Source organism: Sinocyclocheilus anshuiensis, unplaced genomic scaffold (genome assembly GCF_001515605.1).
Source record: "Sinocyclocheilus anshuiensis isolate Anshui unplaced genomic scaffold, SAMN03320099.WGS_v1.1 scaffold454, whole genome shotgun sequence".
In the NCBI taxonomy this organism is placed as follows: Eukaryota; Metazoa; Chordata; class Actinopteri; order Cypriniformes; family Cyprinidae; genus Sinocyclocheilus; species Sinocyclocheilus anshuiensis.
In genome coordinates, this window is record NW_015548217.1 from 4,245,893 (window position 1) to 4,267,334 (window position 21,442).

Consider the following 21,442-nt stretch of genomic DNA (forward strand, 5'->3'; position numbering starts at 1 on the left):
GTGGTGATGCTGAAAGCCCTCTTCATGGGTCAAGATAAGTGTTTAGCAGTCACTGACTGCGTATTTTGGAGATTGTTTATTATTACAATTTCTTGACTTTGTAGATAGAGTTTGCACAATAAAGGAGTAGTTCTCTCTGTCCAGTCTACATCAAGGACTTTGGGTTTTTCCAAATTTCCAAAGCTCAGATTGTTTTGCATCACGTGTCTTAGATGAGATGGAAACGGTTTCTCTTCCCAAACCTTGGCTAGAGATTTGCAAAAGTACCCTTGCAAAAGAAATTCCCAAAAAAGTTTACATGACAGCTCACAGAGTCAACGGGGTTGGCATCATCTCTTACGTCTTTGATCAGTGTAAGTCAGACTCGGGCACCGAAGTGAACTAGCAGTCTGTTTGAGAGTCCAAACAGGAAGGGATCAAATGCCTTGTTTAACAAGCACACCTCTTATCACAGATGGGACTGATCCATTCTGGGGAGCCCAAATAAAACATTGTTGCTGCCTGGTGATTTTGTAAAACACTTCAGTTTTTATAGCGTGTTTATAATGTGGGAATTTTAGGTCAACTGTTTCACCAAGACATTAGCTTTTGGGTTTGGCTTTAGAGTTATTTTTCCCATTTTAAAGACGTCTGTTTACTAGGATTATCATTTATTTACTATGTATCCTTGCTTACTAAATTCCTAGTAAACTGAGACATTAAAATGGCCTTCTATTTATGGAAATATAAAGAGTACATTCTGAAACTGCTTGTGTGTTAAGTGTACTTTGGCTAGCTGTGTTCTGGATATGTTTGTGCGCATGCTTGGCTCAGGCCTGGTTAAAAAGTTCATCTTTTTGTTGTCTGTTGGATGAAAGTATAGAGACAGGAAGTGAGTCCGGTGAGGAATGTGCTTGGGGCTAACTGTCCTCTGGATGGAGGCCTAGGGAAACACTGTTCTCTTTAGCTTTCAGAGGGTAAACGTGGCATTTTCCCCAAGAGAACTACTACTGAGGTCAATCGCTTGTGGCCTTGATCTTGAGTTCATAGCGGTATGGCGTTTTAAGCACATCGGACAGACAAAGCAACTCAGCTGGCACGTAGCAAGCCTAATACAATGCAAAAGGCCAATAAATGTTGGAAAGAATGGAAATCAGTCTGTAAAAGGTGGTTGAATCAAGTATATTGGGACCATTCAGGAAACCCTGGCTTGTGTTGTTCGGGTCTGAGAGACCCTTGAGAGGTGGTGGGCCGAAGAGTCCCAGTGCTCACAGCGTATAATTCACTGCAGCTGTTGGAGAGTCTCTGTTTTTAAAAAATGCTGGCGGGGACCAGAGACTTTGTTATGACAAGGAAAAGAACGAGCCATTACACTACAGCTACTAACTCAACTCAAAAACTACTATGGGGTACATCTTGGATTGTCACATTTAGTTTATAGGCATGCCTGTTATGTTGAGGAGACAAAAAATTATTTTATGCATTGGCATTATATACAAAAATAATCAGTAATTACATTTCCTAGTTTGTGTTTAGGTGATCCTCTCAGTTCATTTAAAACAATTTTGTAGAATCCACCCAAGAGTTTCTCGGCAGAATGAGTAATGTCATTGGCATTTTAATTTTAATACACATAGTGTGCTTAAAAATCGCACAGTTTAAGGCGTAAGTTATAGGATGAATTATTTCTGCATGCCTACTGGCTGTGGTTTCCCAGATATTGGCTTAAAGCAACATTTAAGCTTCCTGCAGGGTCAATGACGTGGCACTTTTTTTTTCTGACGGGAAATTACATTAAACATCCAGTATGTTTATATTTAGACATGCAGTGGGAGATAGTTTTAATTTCTACTTTAATATTCATGTAGTTTTTATTATTTGTGCTATTTTTCATATTTGAATTCAATTTATTTAGCATCAAAGTAAAAATGTCAGTGTTATCAAAATGTAGAAAAAAATCTGATTTAAAGGCTAAAATTCGTTTAAAAAACTACAAGAAGACAGTGTGACCGTTTTTGAAGTGACAGATCTATATTTTTACATACATCCAAGTGAATCTGGTTGTCGTAAAGAAAAAAAAATGTAGGGCGGGGGCTTGGTTCTATCCATCAGTTAGTCTCAGCCTCAGACGTCACGCCCACGGACCATTGGCTGAACATCTAATACTGTACATATGGCACACAAAATTGGAAACACTTCGGGAGTTTTGAAGTCATCATCTGATTGGTTGAATTATACAGGATTTCCGTGTGTGTCACGTTCTTTAGTGTTCCGCCTCAAAACAAAGATGTCGTGATGCGAAACCCCCTCATGGAAGAAGAAAGTTCTCGTGTTTACAACTGTGACAATATCCCCTTTCACACATACAGACTTTACTGGTAAATTATCGGTAAATTACCATTAAGAGATCATGTGTGAACCGGACCTTTTCAAAAATACCGGTAAATTCGTTCTGGCAATTTACCGGTATGAGAAGTTGTAACATTACCAGTAAATTGCCGGAATGATGCTGTGTGTGAAGGCAGAATGAAGATCTTGAGCACATACGAGTTCAGAACACGGTGACATAAGACGTCTTTTCCGGGCCAATCCAGAGTCGTTGAAATTCAAAATTCAATGGCTCTGGGCCAATCATAACATTCTGATGCAGATGACGCATTTACTCTGTGCGGTGTAGTTCGGTTTGAAGCCGAATAATGTCTCTGGGCCAAAAGCGCTGCATGAATGTGAACATTTGACACAAAAATGAAAACATCAACAAAAACACTGACCACTGACCCTCCATACACCACCGGAAGGTACAGCCATTTAGAGGTCCTTTCTGGTTAATGATCTCACAAAATTTACTGGTAATTTAAAACCAATGTGTGAATGGTGTTTTACCGGTAAAAAGACAGAACATCGTTGCCTGTGTGAATAGCACATTTTTGTATTTACAAAAAGTTGTTCTGGTAATTTTATGGCAATTTACTGGTATTACTGTGTGAACGGGGCTATTGAGCGTTTATCAGGATCAGCTAAACACTGGATTTTCAAAAGTATGTGAAATATGTAAAGTTCGCAACGTAAACTTTTAAAAATATGTCCAAGAGTTTTACACACCGGTCTATTATTGCAGGGACATTTCCACGTCCCTAAACATGATGTGGCACAAAAGCGGCCAAGGTTCCCAGACTTTCTGCCATCAGTCTGAAGGTCTGGCTACACAAGACTATCCATTAGTTGTTGACTGAATGGAGGTGGATTCGAATGCGAGTTTACAGTCAATTATACAAAAGGGGCAGAGTTTAAGCAAACAAAATGATTGGAGATGTCCTGCATGCGTCGTTGGAAAGAAGTCTGTTTTAAACATTTTCTTTTTTTAAATAGGTAGTCTAAGGGGCCTTTTACGTTGGGCACGTTTGCTGCAGTCCAAGCTTAAGTGCGATTGTTCCTGGCACCCACCTAACCCCAAACATCCCCAACCCTCCCCCACCCACAGCGGCGTTGGTCTGGTTTCATACTCACTTGATTCTTCCGGACCCTGGTGCTTTTGTGTTCATCTTATGTCATCACAAACGTGCACAGCGCATGATAGAAAAGAACGTTGGTGAATATATTGTGTTTTTTAATTGATTTGGTGTTATTATGTGTGGCAAAGTGAACAGCACATGCGTTTACTGTATGTGTGTCGCATGAAGGCTTGCAAACTGACTGTTCTGAGGAGACAGCTGATTGTGAGCCATTCATTTGCCACTCTGATTGCTCTCACTATACGCAGTGTAACAGCATTACACTGAATGCTAACTCTTGCTCATATCCAAAGTAAATCATAACCACTGTCATCCCTTACATGTGTTTTGTTGAACTAATGACGTCATCATAAGCTAAAATGCCTGCGCAGATTACTTTACCTTCTGACCAAGTGTGTACCCGAGTCCGAGTTGCTTTCACATTCACTCGAACCGTGCCATAGTTCCACTGCAACCGAACTCAGACCATCTCCTTCAGGTAGTCTCGGGTTCGGTACTCCGGTGTGCTTCCGGGTCCACATGACAGATTTCACATGAATATTTTTTCATGCAAACCACGCCCTGTTTCGAACTAAACTGCCAGTGTGAAAACCCTCTAAATGACACATATGCATAGATAAATCCTTCACAGTAAGATCTAAAACATGCATTTAGAAAATAGATGAATTGTAAACATTACATTTTACATGTACATTTTACACTTACAATTATTTATTATATGGCCCAAAAGCAGATAATCTCCAGTATGTCTGGTTTTAAATGGGAGACTCTTAAATTGACCACTCCTATTGCTGGGTCATTATCCCAGTAAACAGAGCCAAGAAAGGCAGCTGCCGATAATGGTTTCTCAATACACTGCTGAGTCCAGCTTTTGGTGGATAGTGCGTAGGTTTATGGTATGTACCCTCCATCCACAGATAATCTGGAGAAAGCGTGCATTCTTCCAGACTGACTCACACTCAGCTGGGACATGTGAACAATGTGCCACAATCTGCAGACAAACTGCAAGTTTTGTTTATCATTTTTAATGGTTTCCGTTAACTCTTTTTACGGGTCAGAGACAAAGGATATCCGAGTTGATTAAAGGAAAAATCTTGCAAAACTCAGTATGTGCCGGCCAAGTTCATGGAAGGCTAATCTTTGTAGTCTATTCATGTTGGTTTCATACTTTTTTGGGGAAATGTTTATTCCATTTTTAATAATAGGTTTGATTTAATTGCTCATTGTTACTTCAAATTTGATGCTTAACATAGATAAGGCCCAATTACTCAAAAAATGTCAAATGGTGCAACCAATTAAAAGTGATAAAAGGTATCTTCCTTGTACCTTGACTGAATGTCATAAGTATTTTTATGTAAATGCGTGTTTTTAATTATTTTCAAACTATTATTTAAATATATATATTTAAAGTTAAAAGTATTTTTTACTAATTATTAATATTTTGAGGAGTTATTCCACCAGATATCTGAAAACCCAAACCTACTTTGCCACATTTTAAAAAGTTAAAAATATCTGATATTAAAAGACACTAATAAAAACCTTACTGATCTTGAAATACAGTCACGAGGGTCTAGAAGAGTCCAATAACTTGGCTTCCATTATGTTGGTTACACCGCACTGACTTTCATTTGGCAGACAAAATTTTGTGAAATACAATTTTATATTTTAAAACAAAAATACTTTACCTTCGTAAGTCACAAAAAAGTGTATGTGTGCATGTATTATTATTATTATTATTTATATTATTATTATTATATATTTTTAATCGAGTGGTCGTGAATTGAGAATCTTGGACTTCAGTGTCTTTTATTTCATTTGATGAAGCACCAATAATTGCAGGATCTGATATTTCCTCCTGCATCTATAGGGATAAGAATTATTTTATTGTTTAGTCATCTGTGCATTGCTAGATATGAAATGCTTTTGGGCAAATTGCGTCATTGTACGTCATTAAATGTTACAAACCTCTGTGCTCATGGTTGCTAACGCAATGTAATATGGTCTCTAGAGGCTTTAAAATGTTTGTAATCTGTGATGCGTTTAACTTGCAACTGTTAATGCATGCAAAAACCATCAGACCATCAGTATTCTGCTGTTTGCATTATGCAACATTTCCATGACATCAGTTTGAAAGATCATGATATTTTAGCCAACAGTTATGAGGTCAGCAAATCCAGTTGGAGCCTTGGACCCGGCAGCATCACACATCTGTGCGATTGTTTGGTGGTTTCCAGGCGACAGCGGGCCGTTGTTCCCGCAGAGGTCCATTGAACATATTTAATAGATACGTTTTCCATTATAAGCAATTTAAAGTACGCAAATAAAAGATAGAGTCTTTTATTTTATTCAAGCGCAACTGAATGGGATCTCATTAATTCTCAGTTCATGCGTAACACCACCTGTAATTGAACTTATAACCCTTGTTTTTGCAGGCTAGAACTTTGACCATTAAGATTCCACTGCCTTAAGTAAGCTCAGGAGTGCTAATAATATGTAATAATGTTAAGAGTTGTGACAGAGCAGGATTAAACCACAGTATTTTTTCTATTCAAGAATCTACTTAAGACAGAAGCTTAGCAAGGAGGCATATTATAGACATATTATACCTGGAGCTGTCCGTTAGGATTCCCATTCATTTTAATTAATGAGCACTCCTGAAAACTGACATGATAATAAATGATCATGGTTTATGTGGAGAATATAGTGTAGAGTTGTAATAAAAAAGGCAAATTTTTACTGACTCATTGTTAAAAAAAGTCCACTCAAAAATGAAAATTAGCTGAAAATGTACTCACCCTCAGGCCATCTAAGATGTAGATGAGTTTGTTTCTTCATCAGAACAGATTTAAAGAAATGTAGCATTGCATTACTTGCTCACTGATGGATCCTCTGCAGTGAATGGGTGCCGTCAGAATGAGAGTCCAAACAGCTGATAAAAACATCACAGAAATCCACAAGTAATCTCCAGTCCAACAATTAACATCTTGTGAAGCGAAAACCATGTGTTTGTAAGATACAAATCCATCAAGGCATTTTAATAATTGTTTCTGGCTAAAATATGTGTCCATAATCCATAACATTGCTTTGTCCAGTGAATGTATTTAATTTAAAAAAGTTATTAGATAATAGGGATTTTTTAAATTGTGCATTTGTCCTATTGTTAAATTTCTATGTCATCTAGCCGCCCTTAAGAACAATATACTGATATATAATACAATATACCCATGCTTATACTGATAAACTGTAACTCATTTACATATAAGTTTAGCCTATAGAGGATTGTTATGCATCACCCAACAGAATATTATGGGAATCAAATGGAAACAATTAACAATTTAGTAATGGCACAAAAAATTTAAATTATGAAAAGGGCAAGAAGCCCCCCGGGCCATCTGACCTTTACAGAACATTTTATCTACAGTACAGGCCAAATTAATCCTAATAAAATGCAGTTAACTAAATTGATTAAATAGTGCATCTTGGCAATGCAATTTGAATAAATTGACTGAAACACTGAATGTTTCATAATGACAAATAGAGTACAGATACATAATTACAGAGAGGGGTATCTAAAAGGCAATTGCACTCAAAATTTTATAAACCTGAAAACATGTCATAATAGCAACCGTTATAATGCAGTGAGACTGAATTATTCCACTCAGTTTTAGGTTGTGATGACTTATGAAATTTATGCTATTGCTCTTAGGCTGTGGAATTAAATAACAACAACATATTTTTATTTACGTTTACACACACACACAAATACAAACATGTTTTATTATCTAAATGGCGATATTCCATAAATGACTTATGTTTTTATACTGAGCTAATTATAAATACTATAACAAAACCCTTACCCCCAAAGAAAATTGTATGTATTGTTAGGATTTTAGTTTTATTTTCTTAATTTTTTGTTTAAAAACTGTTGTTTTTACAAATGAGGATGTCCCTGGATGTCCCCAAAATGCTGTTTTTTCCATTCTGTACATTACAATGTTGTAATTCCTAAATTCTCATTTAGTATTTAAAATGATTATGAAAATGAATAATTTATCTGCCATTGGCTGTAATTTGAAAATAATTACTGCCTCATCAATAATATCAGTGCATCCAGAAAATACACTGAATACAATTGTTCTTATAGCATCTCTACGATTTCAGATTCATCCTGTAAATACAAACTGGAATTATTCGGTTTCTAGATGCATTGCCAGGTATCATAATACACCCTAATATAAGCTGACATAAGTGGAGGAAATGAGCCAAGATGAGTGCTGTTTAGCTTTCCCATAATGGTGTGAGATATTACATGAAGATTATGTTCTCTATAGAACACAAACCCATTTATAAAAGCCTCCTCTCATACCGGTGTAGCCTATCCAGACTCAGTAACCTGGTGGCCTTCTTTGCTTACAGTGAGGTTAACCGCCAACCTTGCATGAGAGGATGTTGGCAGCGCTGTGTTCTTTAACTTTGCACTTTGCTCTGAAGGGAAGAAATCTAGTCACAAAGAAGACATTTGGGCCACTAATCTGCTTTGGGGAAGCGTTCCCTGAACACAGCCCATCTTGGAAAAGAATGAATGTTTTACCTGTGCCAGCAATTCATAGATATGTTTTTATATTCACTGTATGTGATGACGGACAAAGTCTTGACATTTATCTGTAGAGATGAGCATTTTGTTGATTTATTCTTATGTTCCATAAGGCTTTGGCTTATGTTGGCACGCTGCGCTAAGCAGTAAGACACTAAGTGCCAAGTAAAAACCATGTCAACTACAAAAAGATATCAGTCTTTGAAGCTATTATACAGAAGTTGGCGTGAAGAGCAGTTGCCTGACCTCCCAAGTGTAGTTATGATGAAAAATATGTTAAATGTACCTTTCTGTGTGCAAACCCCTTATGTGTGGTAAAATCACAATAACTCACTGCCTTGTGTGGCTTATTGCTTTTATAAAATGGCAATGACAGCTATAAAATTACTCCAGCGTTTTTAATTGATTACTAGTACCTTGGCACAGTAATGTAGAATTAAGCTGATGTGCAGTCACAGGTGTACATTCATTGTCTATTTGAAAATTACTGATGCGGTAATCTGTAGGACACAAAAGAAGGTGTTTTGAATGTTTCAGCTGTTCCTCTCCATATTATGAAAGTCAGTTATGAAATATTTAATGCCACAAACCTGGGAAACTTTGGCAATAATTAGTTTGTTAGACGTGCTCATAATATCAACCCAGTAACTAGTGATGCACTGAAATGAATTTTGTACAGAATCTCAGAAATTGTAGCTAAAGTTTTCATTTAGCCAAAACCCAAAGCTGAAAATAAAGGTATCGGTGATTAAATTTGTGTAATTAAACTCTTTATGCTGTTCTCAGGTGAAAAATTAAACCAGTCTTAGTCAAGTTCTTTGGCGATGAGTCTCCTCTGAATATTTTAGAAGAACAAATTTTTCATATTGCTACTCTAGCATAATTTTTGGTCATGATGAAGTGCTGATATATGTATGATATGTATGTAAGATGTGTGTGTGTGTGTGTGTGTTTTGCTGTTTTATTTTCTGTTGCCAAAATGTTGCCAAAACATGATTTTGTGATTAAAAACCTGTGAACCAACCAGTGATGGTCCAAAATGACTTTGCATTCAAGGTATGCATTTCAGAGTTTCTTGCATTTCCTGGAAATTGAATCATGACTTTGCTGTTGTTAGCGCGATGCTCTACTGTTTGATCTACAGGAATGCAAAAAGTTTTGTATTGGTCAAGCAATCTGATTGGATTGGATTTTCACAAGTGTTTTCCAGTTTTGTGTGAAGTGACATGTGACATGTGGCCAAGTATGGTGACCCATACTTAGAATTAGTGCTCTGCATTTAACCCATCCAAAGTGCACACACACAGCAGTGAACACACACATACCGTGAACACACACCCGGAGCAGTGGGCAGCCATTTATGCTGCGGCGCCCGGGGAGCAGTTGGGGGTTCGGTGCCCTGCTCAAGGGCACCTCAGTCGTGGTATTGAAGGTGGGAGAGAACGCTGCACATTCACTCCCCCCACCTGCAATCCCTGCCGGTATGAGATTCGAACCCGCAACCTTTGGGTTACGAGTCCGACTCTCTAACCATTAGGCCACGACTTCCCCCCTGTGCAATATCAAACAGTGGGTGTCCAGACCACCCTTGTCATTGCTACATGGTGGCCACACATCAAATGTTTTGAGCAACATGGAGTTACATGGTCAAATTCTGTTCATATTTTTTGAGAAGGTTATGGTGTTTATGAAAAGTTCCCTGAGGTATTTCCACAGTCTCATAAATCCATTAGATCCTGTGTGGGTTTGTTTCATGGCCAATCACAGAAAAATGTGTAATTCTGTTTTCTGTCTGAACGTAGTTAACTTGTAGAGTTCAGTTTGTTCTCAGGGCTTCCAGAGGTTCCTCCACTGGATAGCACGTCTTAGCGGTAAAGCAGGACTGGTTTAGCCGGTGCCTGTGGTTTGAGCAATTTTTAGTCAATCTGCTCTGAAAAAAAACTCTCCCTGTAATTCATTGGATATAAATAAACACGTCACGTTTGCCTGGATTACAGTAGACACACATTTTAAAGCTTGGCCCAACAAGACTATGCCTGCATTTCTCAATGTAGGTCATGTTCCTGATCTGGAGAAATCTGAACTAAAAAAGTTGTAGACGTCTATCAACAGCTGCATTTTGTGGTTTTAAAGTCTTTAAACAACATCCAAATGTTCTGAACAAGACATGGCTTTGTATTTTATTGATTAATTTAAATCATATGTTCTTGGAAAACCAAACAAGCATGTCAGTTTACTTGTCTCATGTGGGTTACATTTATGTTTTCACATTTAGCAGATGCTTTTATACAAAACCGTGAATTTAGTGTATACGTCAATTTGTGGAGAATCTTAGGCTATGTTTACACGACAACGATGTAGTCAAAAACTGAACAGTTTTGCCCTTGAGTTTTTAAAATGTTTCACGTATACACGACAGCGTTTTCAAAACAATTTGCATTTACACATATCCGCGAAAACGGCCAAAAACGCTGTATTACACTCTAAAAAATGCTGGGTTGTTTCAACCCAACTTTGTAGCAAACTCTTGAGCAGCAGCAGCAACAGGGGAAGTCGTGGCCTAATGGTTAGAGAGTTGGACTCGTACCGGCAGGAATTGTAGGTGGGGGGAGTGAATGTACAGCGCTCTCTCCCATCTTCAATACCACAACTGAGGTGCCCTTGAGCAAGGCACCGAACCCCCAACTGCTCCCCGGGCGCCGCAGCATAAAAATGGCTGCCCACTGCTCCGGGTGTGTGTTCACTGCTGGGTTAAACGCAGAGCACTAATTCCTAGTATGGGTAACCATACTTGGCCACATGTCACGTCACCTCACCTTAACAGTACCATGTACTCCGTCATTGTTTAAAATTGACACATACTGTGCATGTCTACATACCTAACACATACTATGCACGCGCATGACGTCACCATTTTCAAAGATTCCCATTTTGGGTGTTTACACGGAAACGATAACGGTGGCGATTTCAAAAACTTGCACTTTGAAACCCATTTTCAAAAATATGCGTTTTCAATCCCCAAAACGCCGTTGTCGTGTAAACGAACAGGCCAAACGCATAAAAAGTTTTGCATTTTTGGCTGAAAACGTTGTCGTGTAAACGGCCCCTTATTCACTTGCCGTTGGTAATCCCATGATCTACAATAGGGTTTCCCAAATCAGTTGATGAAAAGCTAGTAATTAAATTGAATATACAATTTAAATAAATCTGGCTGGTGGCTGCACAATTAATTGTAATAAAAACTAAATCTTAAAAAAAAAAATTAAATCTTAAAAGCTTAGTGTAAATATCAAAATAAAGGCTGTGATTTAATTAAATATATAGTCTGTATTCTGCCAAAATAAAAGCTTGAAGATTTTAACATTTGAAAGTGAAGAATTTAAGACATAAATATTAATATTGTAACTTGCAGTGTAAAATAAAATGTATACAAATAATTTATTAAATCTTTATTATATAAATATTAAATAAATGTCAAGTATTTATTTGTTATTTTATAGGACAATTGTTATTTACAACAGTAATGTATTTATGTCTTTTTATTTTATAACTTTTATATTTTAAGTCTAATTTTAAAATATTTAAAGATAAAAACAATCAAAATAAGGACTCAAACTGCAAAAAAAAAAAAAAGATTACTTATGTGACCATTAGCAAACCATGAACATGCAAATGTGACATTAAATTATTGAAATATTAACTTAAAATCTCAGGGGTTACTTTAAGTAAATATTTTATGTTTAACTGGTTTAGCTGACAAAAAATCTTGAAAGCCTGGTCTTCAAGAAGAACTATAGGAACCCCTAGATGGGGTTCAAATGAACCCGCAGCATTACCCACTGCACCACACAATCTACATTAAAAAGATACACTTCGTTTAAACCTTCTAAATGTAGTATCACAAAATGTATTACAACACTGCATAAACCTTTAGAAAGTATAATGCATTGATTTTTCTACAGAGACGACTTGCTGCAAATGGACAGGAAAATGATCCCGTGCCCTGCCTAAATTGCACAGACATTTTTCCACCCAAGGCCATATGGAAGAATGTGTTGATATGAATTGCTGATTTTGTTAATATGCCAGCATAAGTGATTCCTGATGTTACGCTTTTTCTGAAATGTCCCATTCTTCTCCGCAGCTGCCACGGAGGGGCGAGTCAACGGAGGTGAGGACTTCTTTCAAAAGGTATGGAAAACCACATTGCTTTGGCAGCCGCATGCAGCGGTCGAAAATAGGATAGCATCATGTTGCATGTATAATTATTTCTGCTGAAGGACATACTGCAATTAGTGCTGCACGATACAGCAGTGCAACAGCTTTGCGGTTCTCAAGCCTCAAAATACTACCATTGCGGTAATAGAATAAATACGGGACTTCCATAACTAGCGTTCTACAGTATGCCCAGTGTGTATTTGCTCAGTCAAATTTGAATCAAAATTATGTATTCGGCAACATAAAGAGGCTCACTTTTTCTCATTTGTGTAAATATTGTGCCGGTTACAGTTTAGCATACCAATTTCAAGAGGAAATGACAGCACTTTCTAGTTCAAATATAAAAGAAGCATATTTAGAAAATTCTGCCATTCCAAACTTCTCTGTTTTTCAGAACAAAAAAGGAGATAATTTAATGATTGTTAAGCTGGGGGAATTCAATACAATGGCAGTACACTGTGACACATTTAAAGGAATAGTTTACCAAAAAATGAAAATTTAGACTGAGGCCATTCAAGATGTAGATGGGTTTGTTTTTTCATCTGAACAGATTGGAGAAATTTAGCATTACATCACTTGCTCACCAATGGATCCTCTGCAGTGAATGGGTGCCGTCAGAATGAGAGTCCAAACAGCTGATAAAAACATCACAATAATCCACAAGTAATCCACACCACTCCAGTCAATCATGCCATAATCATAATCCATAATAACTTTTCTTCCTCCAGTGAAAAAGTCCATCCCCTGTTGTCCTCTCACATTAAAATTCACCAACATATTTGTTTAGAACTGTTTTGCAATGTTAAACAGCTATGTAAATGGTGCTTGATCTGAGCATATTTCTCTCCTAAATCAGAAGACACGTATTACATGACTCGTATTAGACTAGATGATTCATATTACAGCTGGTTTTTGACCATTAAGATGGTTAAAAATGTCATAATAATGGATTTGTTTATTACAAACATGCATGGATTACTTACATTACTTGTGGATTATTGTGATGTTTTTATCTGACTCTCATTCTGACGGCACCCATTCACTGCAGACGATCCATTGGTGAACAAGTGATGTACTGCAAAATTTCTCAAACTCTGTTCTCTGACTGGTAAAAAATTGAGAAATTAGTAAAATAGATTTTTCTGATGGTTATTCAATTTTTTAGATGATTTCTGATGGCTCTTGTGACACTGAAGTAGTGATGGCTGCTGAAAATTGCCATCAAAGGCATAAATTACATTTTAAAATATAATAAAATAGAAAACAGTTACTTTAAATTGTAATTATATTTCACATTTACTGTTTATTGACGTATTTCAAAAACATTGAAAAACGTTACTGCCCCTAAACTTTTGAATGGTAGTGTTCCTTTGGTGCTGAATTATCACCATATTAATTATTAAAATTTTATTCTAAATCAAAAACAAACAAAAAAAATCCAAAATTACATGAGTGATATATGTGATACTTTACTTGGCAATGCTAAAATCCCTGTTAAAAATCTGCATCATAAAATGGAAAAATAATAACATTCAAACTGATCTCTGCAAAAGTGTACAGGAAGTCCGTGCAAAAGTGTGAAGTGTGCGATAAATCACATTTACTTCGAGAGCCTAATCAGTGACTCGTGACACAACGGCTTTTCTTGAAGGATACTCAAAACAGGTCTCCTGTACGTTTATGGTCACGCCAAAACAAGCACACTTGGCGTATTTGGATTCAGTGGGGTAGAACAGTTTTTGGGGCGAACACTTGCCGGCCTAATTGGCAGGCTGTGAATAAATACAGGCTGGAGAAGCCAGACAGCTCAGGGCAGGAATGAGATTCAGCACCTGAATCCGAGCATGCTGGCTTTCAAAATAAACACACTCGCAGTCGCAGGCAAGTCGATATTGGTAAGAAATACAGTCCATGTCAAAGTTCCATTTGTTTTAACCTGTAAGGTGTGGAAAAATAATCAGACCCAGTTAAGAGAGCTTGGAAAGTGCCTGTTCTGGAAGATACGGCTGGCTGCACCGTGAGCCTTGGGCTGCCACAAATTTGGGTAGTCGCAGCTGATGCGAAGCTCCAGGAACGTGATTTTCCTGATTTTCAAACAAACACAACCTACCATATCATGAACAGTTAACAATGACCAGTTCTCAAACGACACCCTAAATGTGGATTTACAGCATCACGGACTTTGCTCGCGTGCGTCTGTGAAGTCCATGCCTCCATACACCAAAAAAAGGAGTAGGATATAATTTGAAACCATTTTCAAAAATGAAAATTTGCTGAAAATTTACTAACCCCCAGGCCATCCAAGATGTAGATGAGTTTGTTACTTCATCAGAAAAAAAAATCACTCTGCAGTGAATGGGTACCGTCAGAATGAGAGTCCAAACAACTGATAAAAACATCACAATAATTCACAAGTAATCCACCCCACTTATTTGTTTAGAACTATTTTGGACTGTTTTCACTTGTAAATGTTGCTTGATCTCTGCAGATTTCTCTTCTGATTCAGACAGGATGATTTTTTCACTAGAGAAAGCAATATTATGACTAGAGTGCTTATATTTTATCCGGAAACAGTGATTTGGAGATATGTTTATTACAAACACACAGCTTTTCGCTTCATGTGTCGAGTGGATTACTTGTGGATTATTGTGATGTTTTTATCAGCTGTTTGGACTCTCGCTCTGACGGCACCCATTCACTGCAGAGGATCCATTGGTGAGCAAGAGATGTAATGCTAAATTTCAACAAACTCATCTATATCTTGGATGGCCTGAGGGAGACTACAGTTTCAGCAAATTAAAAATGTTTTGGTGAACTATTCCTATAAATTTGACATTTTGAAGTAAAAAGACTGAAATCTTGTAAAACGTCTCAGGTTACTTGTGTAACCATGGTTCCCTGAGTAGTACAGCTTACAATATAGGCCATCCAATTTTCAGAAGGATCATGAACGCATCTTTTGCAGTTGTTTTGCACCTTCTGCAAACTTCTGCTCATGCGCCAAAGTGTAGACTTTTGGACGGGCCATGTTTTGCATCTGTATTAGGGGACATTAAAAATTAAGTATATGATAGTTCTTCTGTGATATAACACAGTGTATCTCCTAAGGAACCTTGTAAATGTGATCAACAGATAAGAGTGGTATTTTTCTGCTCACGTCAACATACTTGTGCTGAAAACAAATACTTTATCTAAACAGACTTGTGCTGAAAACAAATACTTTATCTAAACACACTATGTAAGAATGTGAAATTCAGCCTGCACCCAGAGACACAAATTAATTCATGGAAAATGACCTCAGAAATTATCTCACAACAACAAACCATTTCAAAAAATGTTTCTCAAAAATGGTACAAAAGGGACTTATTTTAAAGGACTTTTAAAGGAGTCTTTTGACTGTGAGGAAAATATTTCTGCCAACTGAGCATCCCACGCCCCAAGAGCATGTCTTCGGTAGATTGATACCAGTCCGCTAAAATTACGTGTGTTTTCAATAACAACATTGCGTTCCTATCCATCATGGCTGCTGCGTTTTCGTGTCTGCGCCACCGGGTATTCCGAGATCCTGCACAATGATGGGATTCAGCCCTTTTTCCTTAGTCGTTTCCCTCACGCTGAGAGCTCTGATCAGGTAACAGCGAAACCTCAGGAAACCTCGCCTCATCTCGCTGAAAGAATGCAGCCATGTTTTTAACAGAATATTGGTTTAGCTACTCATACTGCTATCTAAATATTCGTTTTGTAGACTGTTCTAGTTGCCAACTAGTTTTTGCTTTTGTTGCATTGTGCTTTTTCAGTACTGGATGAAAGAATGGTTCATTGATTTCTATTTTAAAGGACTTTTAAAGGAGTCTTTTGACTGTGAGGAAAATATTTCTGCCAACTGAGCATCCCACGCCCCAAGAGCATGTCTTCGGTAGATTGATACCAGTCCGCTAAAATTACGTGTGTTTTCAATAACAACATTGCGTTCCTATCCATCATGGCTGCTGTGTTTTCGTGTCTGCGCCACCGGGTATTCCGAGATCCTGCACAATGATGGGATTCAGCCCTTTTGCCTTAGTCGTTTCCCTCACGCTGAGAGCTCTGATCAGGTAACAGCGAAACCTCAGGAAACCTCGCCTCATCTCGCTGAAAGAATGCAGCCATGTTTTTAACAGAATATTGGTTTAGCTACTCATACTGCTATCTAAATATTCGTTTTGTAGACTGTTCTAGTTGCCAACTAGTTTTTGCTTTTGTTGCATTGTGCTTTTTCAGTACTGGATGAAAGAATGGTTCATTGATTTCTTTTATTTGAGGTGTTTGAAAATGCATGCATGCATCACTATTAGACCTTTTATTGCTTGTACTAAGGGTTGGTGGGGGAAAAAAGAAATGATATAAAAATGACATATTGACATATAATCAAAAAATCCCAAATTGTGCAGCCCTACAAACAAGCACACTTACAAATAAGCATTTTTGAAATCAGATTTTAATTCGCAATCACACTTTTTATAAAAAAAAACAAAAAACTGCAATTTATTTTTTTCCCCCAAAAATCGAGCAGCCCTAGAAAATACTATAAGTCCCATATTTAGGGCCTAGAATATCATAGAGGCTCAACCACCTACAAACCACTCTTAAAACACTCACAATGGCATAGTAATTTGCTAATGAGCAATCAGGAGACGTTATCAACGCTTATAGCAATGCTCTGAAACCATCCACCCTCGCACTGTGGCGACACAGGCTTGCGTGACTCAGAAAATGTAAATATCTGTGTTTTAGTGTAGTTAGATTATTTTTTAGGCAAATGAAACAATGAAATTAATTGATAAATGTTCGTCTGGTCTTGCATGATGCAGTTTTTCATCTCTGGTACGGATTACTGTCATTGCTAACTCATTTTATAAACTCTTCTTTGCCCCTTCAAACGCTCAGTTGTTTATAGAATGAGGATGAATTGTAAACTGTTGTAAAGTTATTTGTCAACAGGCTGATGTGGAATTTTGGGAGGGAAATGAAAAGCAGGTGCATGATCAACTATGAAAAGCCTTAACAAAAAGTTAAGTGGGCGCAAAAAGTAAACATGGCACTTGTCTGTACAAAGGCCTGTATTGTACTGTGTGCCTTAATTTAATCTATTTCATATTGGGCTTTTAAAAGTGTCTGAAATCTGAGCTCCCTCTGAGGTACATTTGTTGTATTTTATGATTATTAAAGGAGTAATTTCCCAGAAATGAAAATTGTGTTATCATTCACTCATCATGTCTTTCTCAATAAACTTGTATGAATTTCTTTCTTCCGTGGGAGAAAAAAAAAAAGAAGTTATTTTTCAGAATGTCCATGTTGCCGTTTTTTTATACAGTGAAATTGAATGGGTACCATGGCTGATAAGCATGATTTTTAATAAATAATGAACTTAAATGTCTGTCTAATTAGCATGGGAAACTATAGAGTGCCATATTTTTGTTGGGCAGCTCAGAAGTTAGTATCACCCTGGTTCCTCTGACAAAAAATTATCACACCACAATCACATGACTTAAGCTTAAGCTTAAGCATCCAACAACTCTTTTAGTCTTTATTTAAAAACATTTTCCCTGTAAGTTTAAGTTAGAATAGTTTCCAGGAATGTGATTATAAACACAATGAAGCTGTACATATATAAAAAAAAATTATCGTCATTTTAACTGTAAAATCTGTAAAAATGCTACAGTAAAAACCTGTTAATTGGTTAACAGTAAGTTTCCATACTAGATACGGTGAATAACATCTAATGTAATCTTACAGTAAAATACTGTTAAAATTACAGTTTTTGATAGTGAAAAAGGCATTGTATAATTCCCTGCATGACACTTCATATTTGATGTTTGTTTTTTTTTTCGTTAAAATAACCATGTTTCTTCTTAAGTTTTTCCTCCTCGGTTGTGTACATTAGGATTTTATCTTACATCTAATGTTGTTAAATTAATGTTTATTGCATTATTTTAGTGTCATGCATGTTACCATGATGGTGTTTAGTGTTTGTGTGAATGACACTGTGCACCTTCTATATATTAGTATTTTTCCTTCTCAGCTCGTGGAAAAGCTGTTTGTGATGAGCTTTGATTCATCATGTGACTTTCTCATCACTACCTGTTTTTGGTAGGGATGCTCCGATCCGCCTTTTTCGCCTCCGATACCAATTCCGATACCTAGGGTTCAGTATTGGCCGATACCGATCAGATACCAGTGAAGTTTTTTTCCCTCATTTAAATAAATGTAGAATTTATATATCTCTGTGTGTGGAACTGATAATCATTCCTTCACAATCTACTAGATACAGACTACTTCATTGGTGGTTGTCAGTGTATTACAATGGGACAAAACAGATATTAGTACTTCAATAGGTTGGTATATTAACATTACATCAGTTAATGAAATACGTTTTTTTATTGTGAATTTAAGTTAAGTCTGTAAAACCTTAAATGTTGCTACCATATTTTTTTTACGGTGAAGTTCTGGCAATGACAGCTGTCGTTTTTTTTACTGTAAATGTCAGCAATTTTTTTTTTCTCAGTGTACAAGCAGAAGACTGAATGGATGAGTTTTCCTGTTCGGTGCGATGAAGTTTGTGTAGCAAAAGTTGTACCCACTTATGTAGCCACATGTTAGCAAAAGCTTTAAAAAGATCTCAAGTGGGTATTACTGATGTAATTTGTCGTAAAATAAACCGGAAAATATCTTGCTTGACAGACCTTATTTCAGGCATTTAACCAAAACCAAAATCAAAAAATTCCATCAGCACGATGGAAACGAATGTGGTAAAATTCTAATTTGTCTCCAAGTTTTGGCCTACAAAACTGCAAAATTCCTGTAGAACTTCAGAAGACTTAGAATATTGTGCCCAAGTCTTTCATTATGATTTTATTTTTTATTTTTTGTGCTTTTGGAGCTTGACAACCTCTGGTCACAATTGCATGGAAAAGAGCAACGTGAACATTCTACAAAATATCTTATTACTAATTTAAATTTTTAACTAATTTGCACCTGTGATGTTTTCACCCTTTCCTGATCCTTCCTGTTTTCGATTTCTCCTCGCTGCTGAATCCTTGTTTTTGTCTACGAAAACATTTGGCCCTATTCTCCTCTGAGTCTGAGTTTTGCCTTCTTTATTTGACAAGATGTCATGAATTATAGAAAAACAAACACGATTCGTCAGTCGTGCAGGATGCCAATCTCAACGATGCACAGGGTGAGCAACAACATCTTGCACAGTACGCTGAAACCGTGCGCTCAATGAAACACTGATTTGGGCCGTTTCCTAGCCCTCCACCCACAATCCCGTTCGCTGGATGTGACACACGAGCTGTGAGGTAAGCCTCCGTGCGCTGGCGCGATGGATCAAACTTCTGGCCCTCAGCGGGCGTTTGTGCCTCACACAGATATAAGAGAATCTGTTTGCGATGGATCATATGGAATTACTCGGCCAGTTTGTAATATTGCCAGGTTTTTCCTGTGCCTCATGATAGATGACTTGACAACGCTCTTGCTCACTGTCTGTCTGCCTAATTTCCGCTGAACGTAATAATGAAGTGCTCTGGTCGGCTGGACTTATTTTTGACCTTTCTACTGTGCATTTTTTCCAAAACAAAAGGCAAGGGATTTTCCCAAGCCTGGATCAGGGGGTGTGTGTGTGTGTGTGTGTGTGTGAGGTCGGAATATTATTTATAAGTTCTCGTTAACTCAAATTGAGAGAGCTGTTTTGAATGTGATAGTACATTTCCTTTCGTTGGACGCCGTTGTATCCCTTCAAAGGAGCAAAACGCACATCTTTGATGAGTTAACAGCGCTTTGGGCCTCTAGAGACTCCATTCATCTCACAGAAACTGTGCTGTAAACATTTCCATTGTGAAATGTTCTACAGTTTGAAGAATGGCTTGCTTTCTTGCCTTGATCCTAAGCGAAGTTCTTTGAAATGGGGTGTTGGTCGATGTAAGCGTATTAGATGATGATTGATTAAAAAAAGCAAGTAGTCAAAGTTAAAAATGGAACTCTGTGCCACTGAATATTAAATCCTCTGAGCTCATTTTCCTTTGGGATTTGTAACATTTGTCATTTGAGTGAACGAGTCACTCGCTCATACAGAAACAAGGTGGTTACATATTGATGGTCATAATATATGTCGGAGGTTCAGGCTTTTTATTCCAAACGGGCTGGTTTCTATTATGCTAATGAGTAATGCTTTGCTCAGCCATGCAAGTGACAGATATCTGGCCATTTAGCCATGTGCTTTTTGATCATGGATACCATCAATGAAAATAACGGCCTTGTCCTGTCCAAGTTTCTAAATGACACATTTTATTGTACGCAATTAACAGCGTAGGTTTCCTTTGATCGCTTGTCTAGATGTCCAAGCAGCTTAGAACCTCAGAGAAGCATCGCTGCAGAGGTTTGGACGATGTGCAAAACAGCACTGGTTCAAGATTCAGTGGTTCATTCAACCTCTTCTTCAGTCTTTATACGTAGAACTGCAGCTAAAAACTCTGAGAGCCCCGAGTGCATGTTTGCTGTATGCTTGTGTTTACATTCATGATCCTAAACCAGTTATGCTTATTAACCTTAGCACTTTAAATTGTGTTACTTTATCAGGTAAAGGACCCAAACTGTAAATTCTGAGGAAAAATTGACAAAAGCCCGGTAATGGTTTATTATGGGAATGTAAGCTATTTTCAGGATTTACAGGGGCTAGTCAGTGATTTTATTGCTGCCTGAATCCAAAATGTCAGAGTTTTTCTCCCACCACCCACATAAAAATCCCCGGCTGAATTACCTACTGTTTTTACTAACACCAACTGCCGTCTGAATCCACATCTCTGTGTTTACAAGCATAGCCGCGGGAACATATTTTATCTGAGGGGTGCTGGGGGACGGGGCTTGGGGCCATGGTTGGGGATTTTTGACAAAATCCTAATATTAAACAGCCCAAACTCTTATAGATTAACATACAAATGAAGACAGAGTTGTATGCGAACCAATATATGTTTGTGCTTTTGTGATTTTAGTTCAATCATTTTTTCTTTAATATTTCTATTATTTAGACTTGTAATGTTTTTTAAAGAAGTCACTTATGCTCATCAAGGCTGCATTTATTTGATAAAAAATACAGAAAAAA

The 21,442-nt window shown here is 37.3% G+C and overlaps 1 protein-coding gene across 1 annotated transcript in view; it reads left to right on the forward strand.

Moving 5' to 3' along the window:
- The window catches only part of LOC107653928 (protein bicaudal C homolog 1-like), an 89,110-nt gene that overhangs the window by 4,315 nt on the left and 63,353 nt on the right, over window positions 1-21,442 (forward strand). Inside the window, exon 2 of the mRNA XM_016440789.1 lies at window positions 12,230-12,276. Coding sequence (XP_016296275.1) covers window positions 12,230-12,276 — 47 coding nt within the window. The remainder of the gene's footprint in view (window positions 1-12,229; window positions 12,277-21,442) is intronic.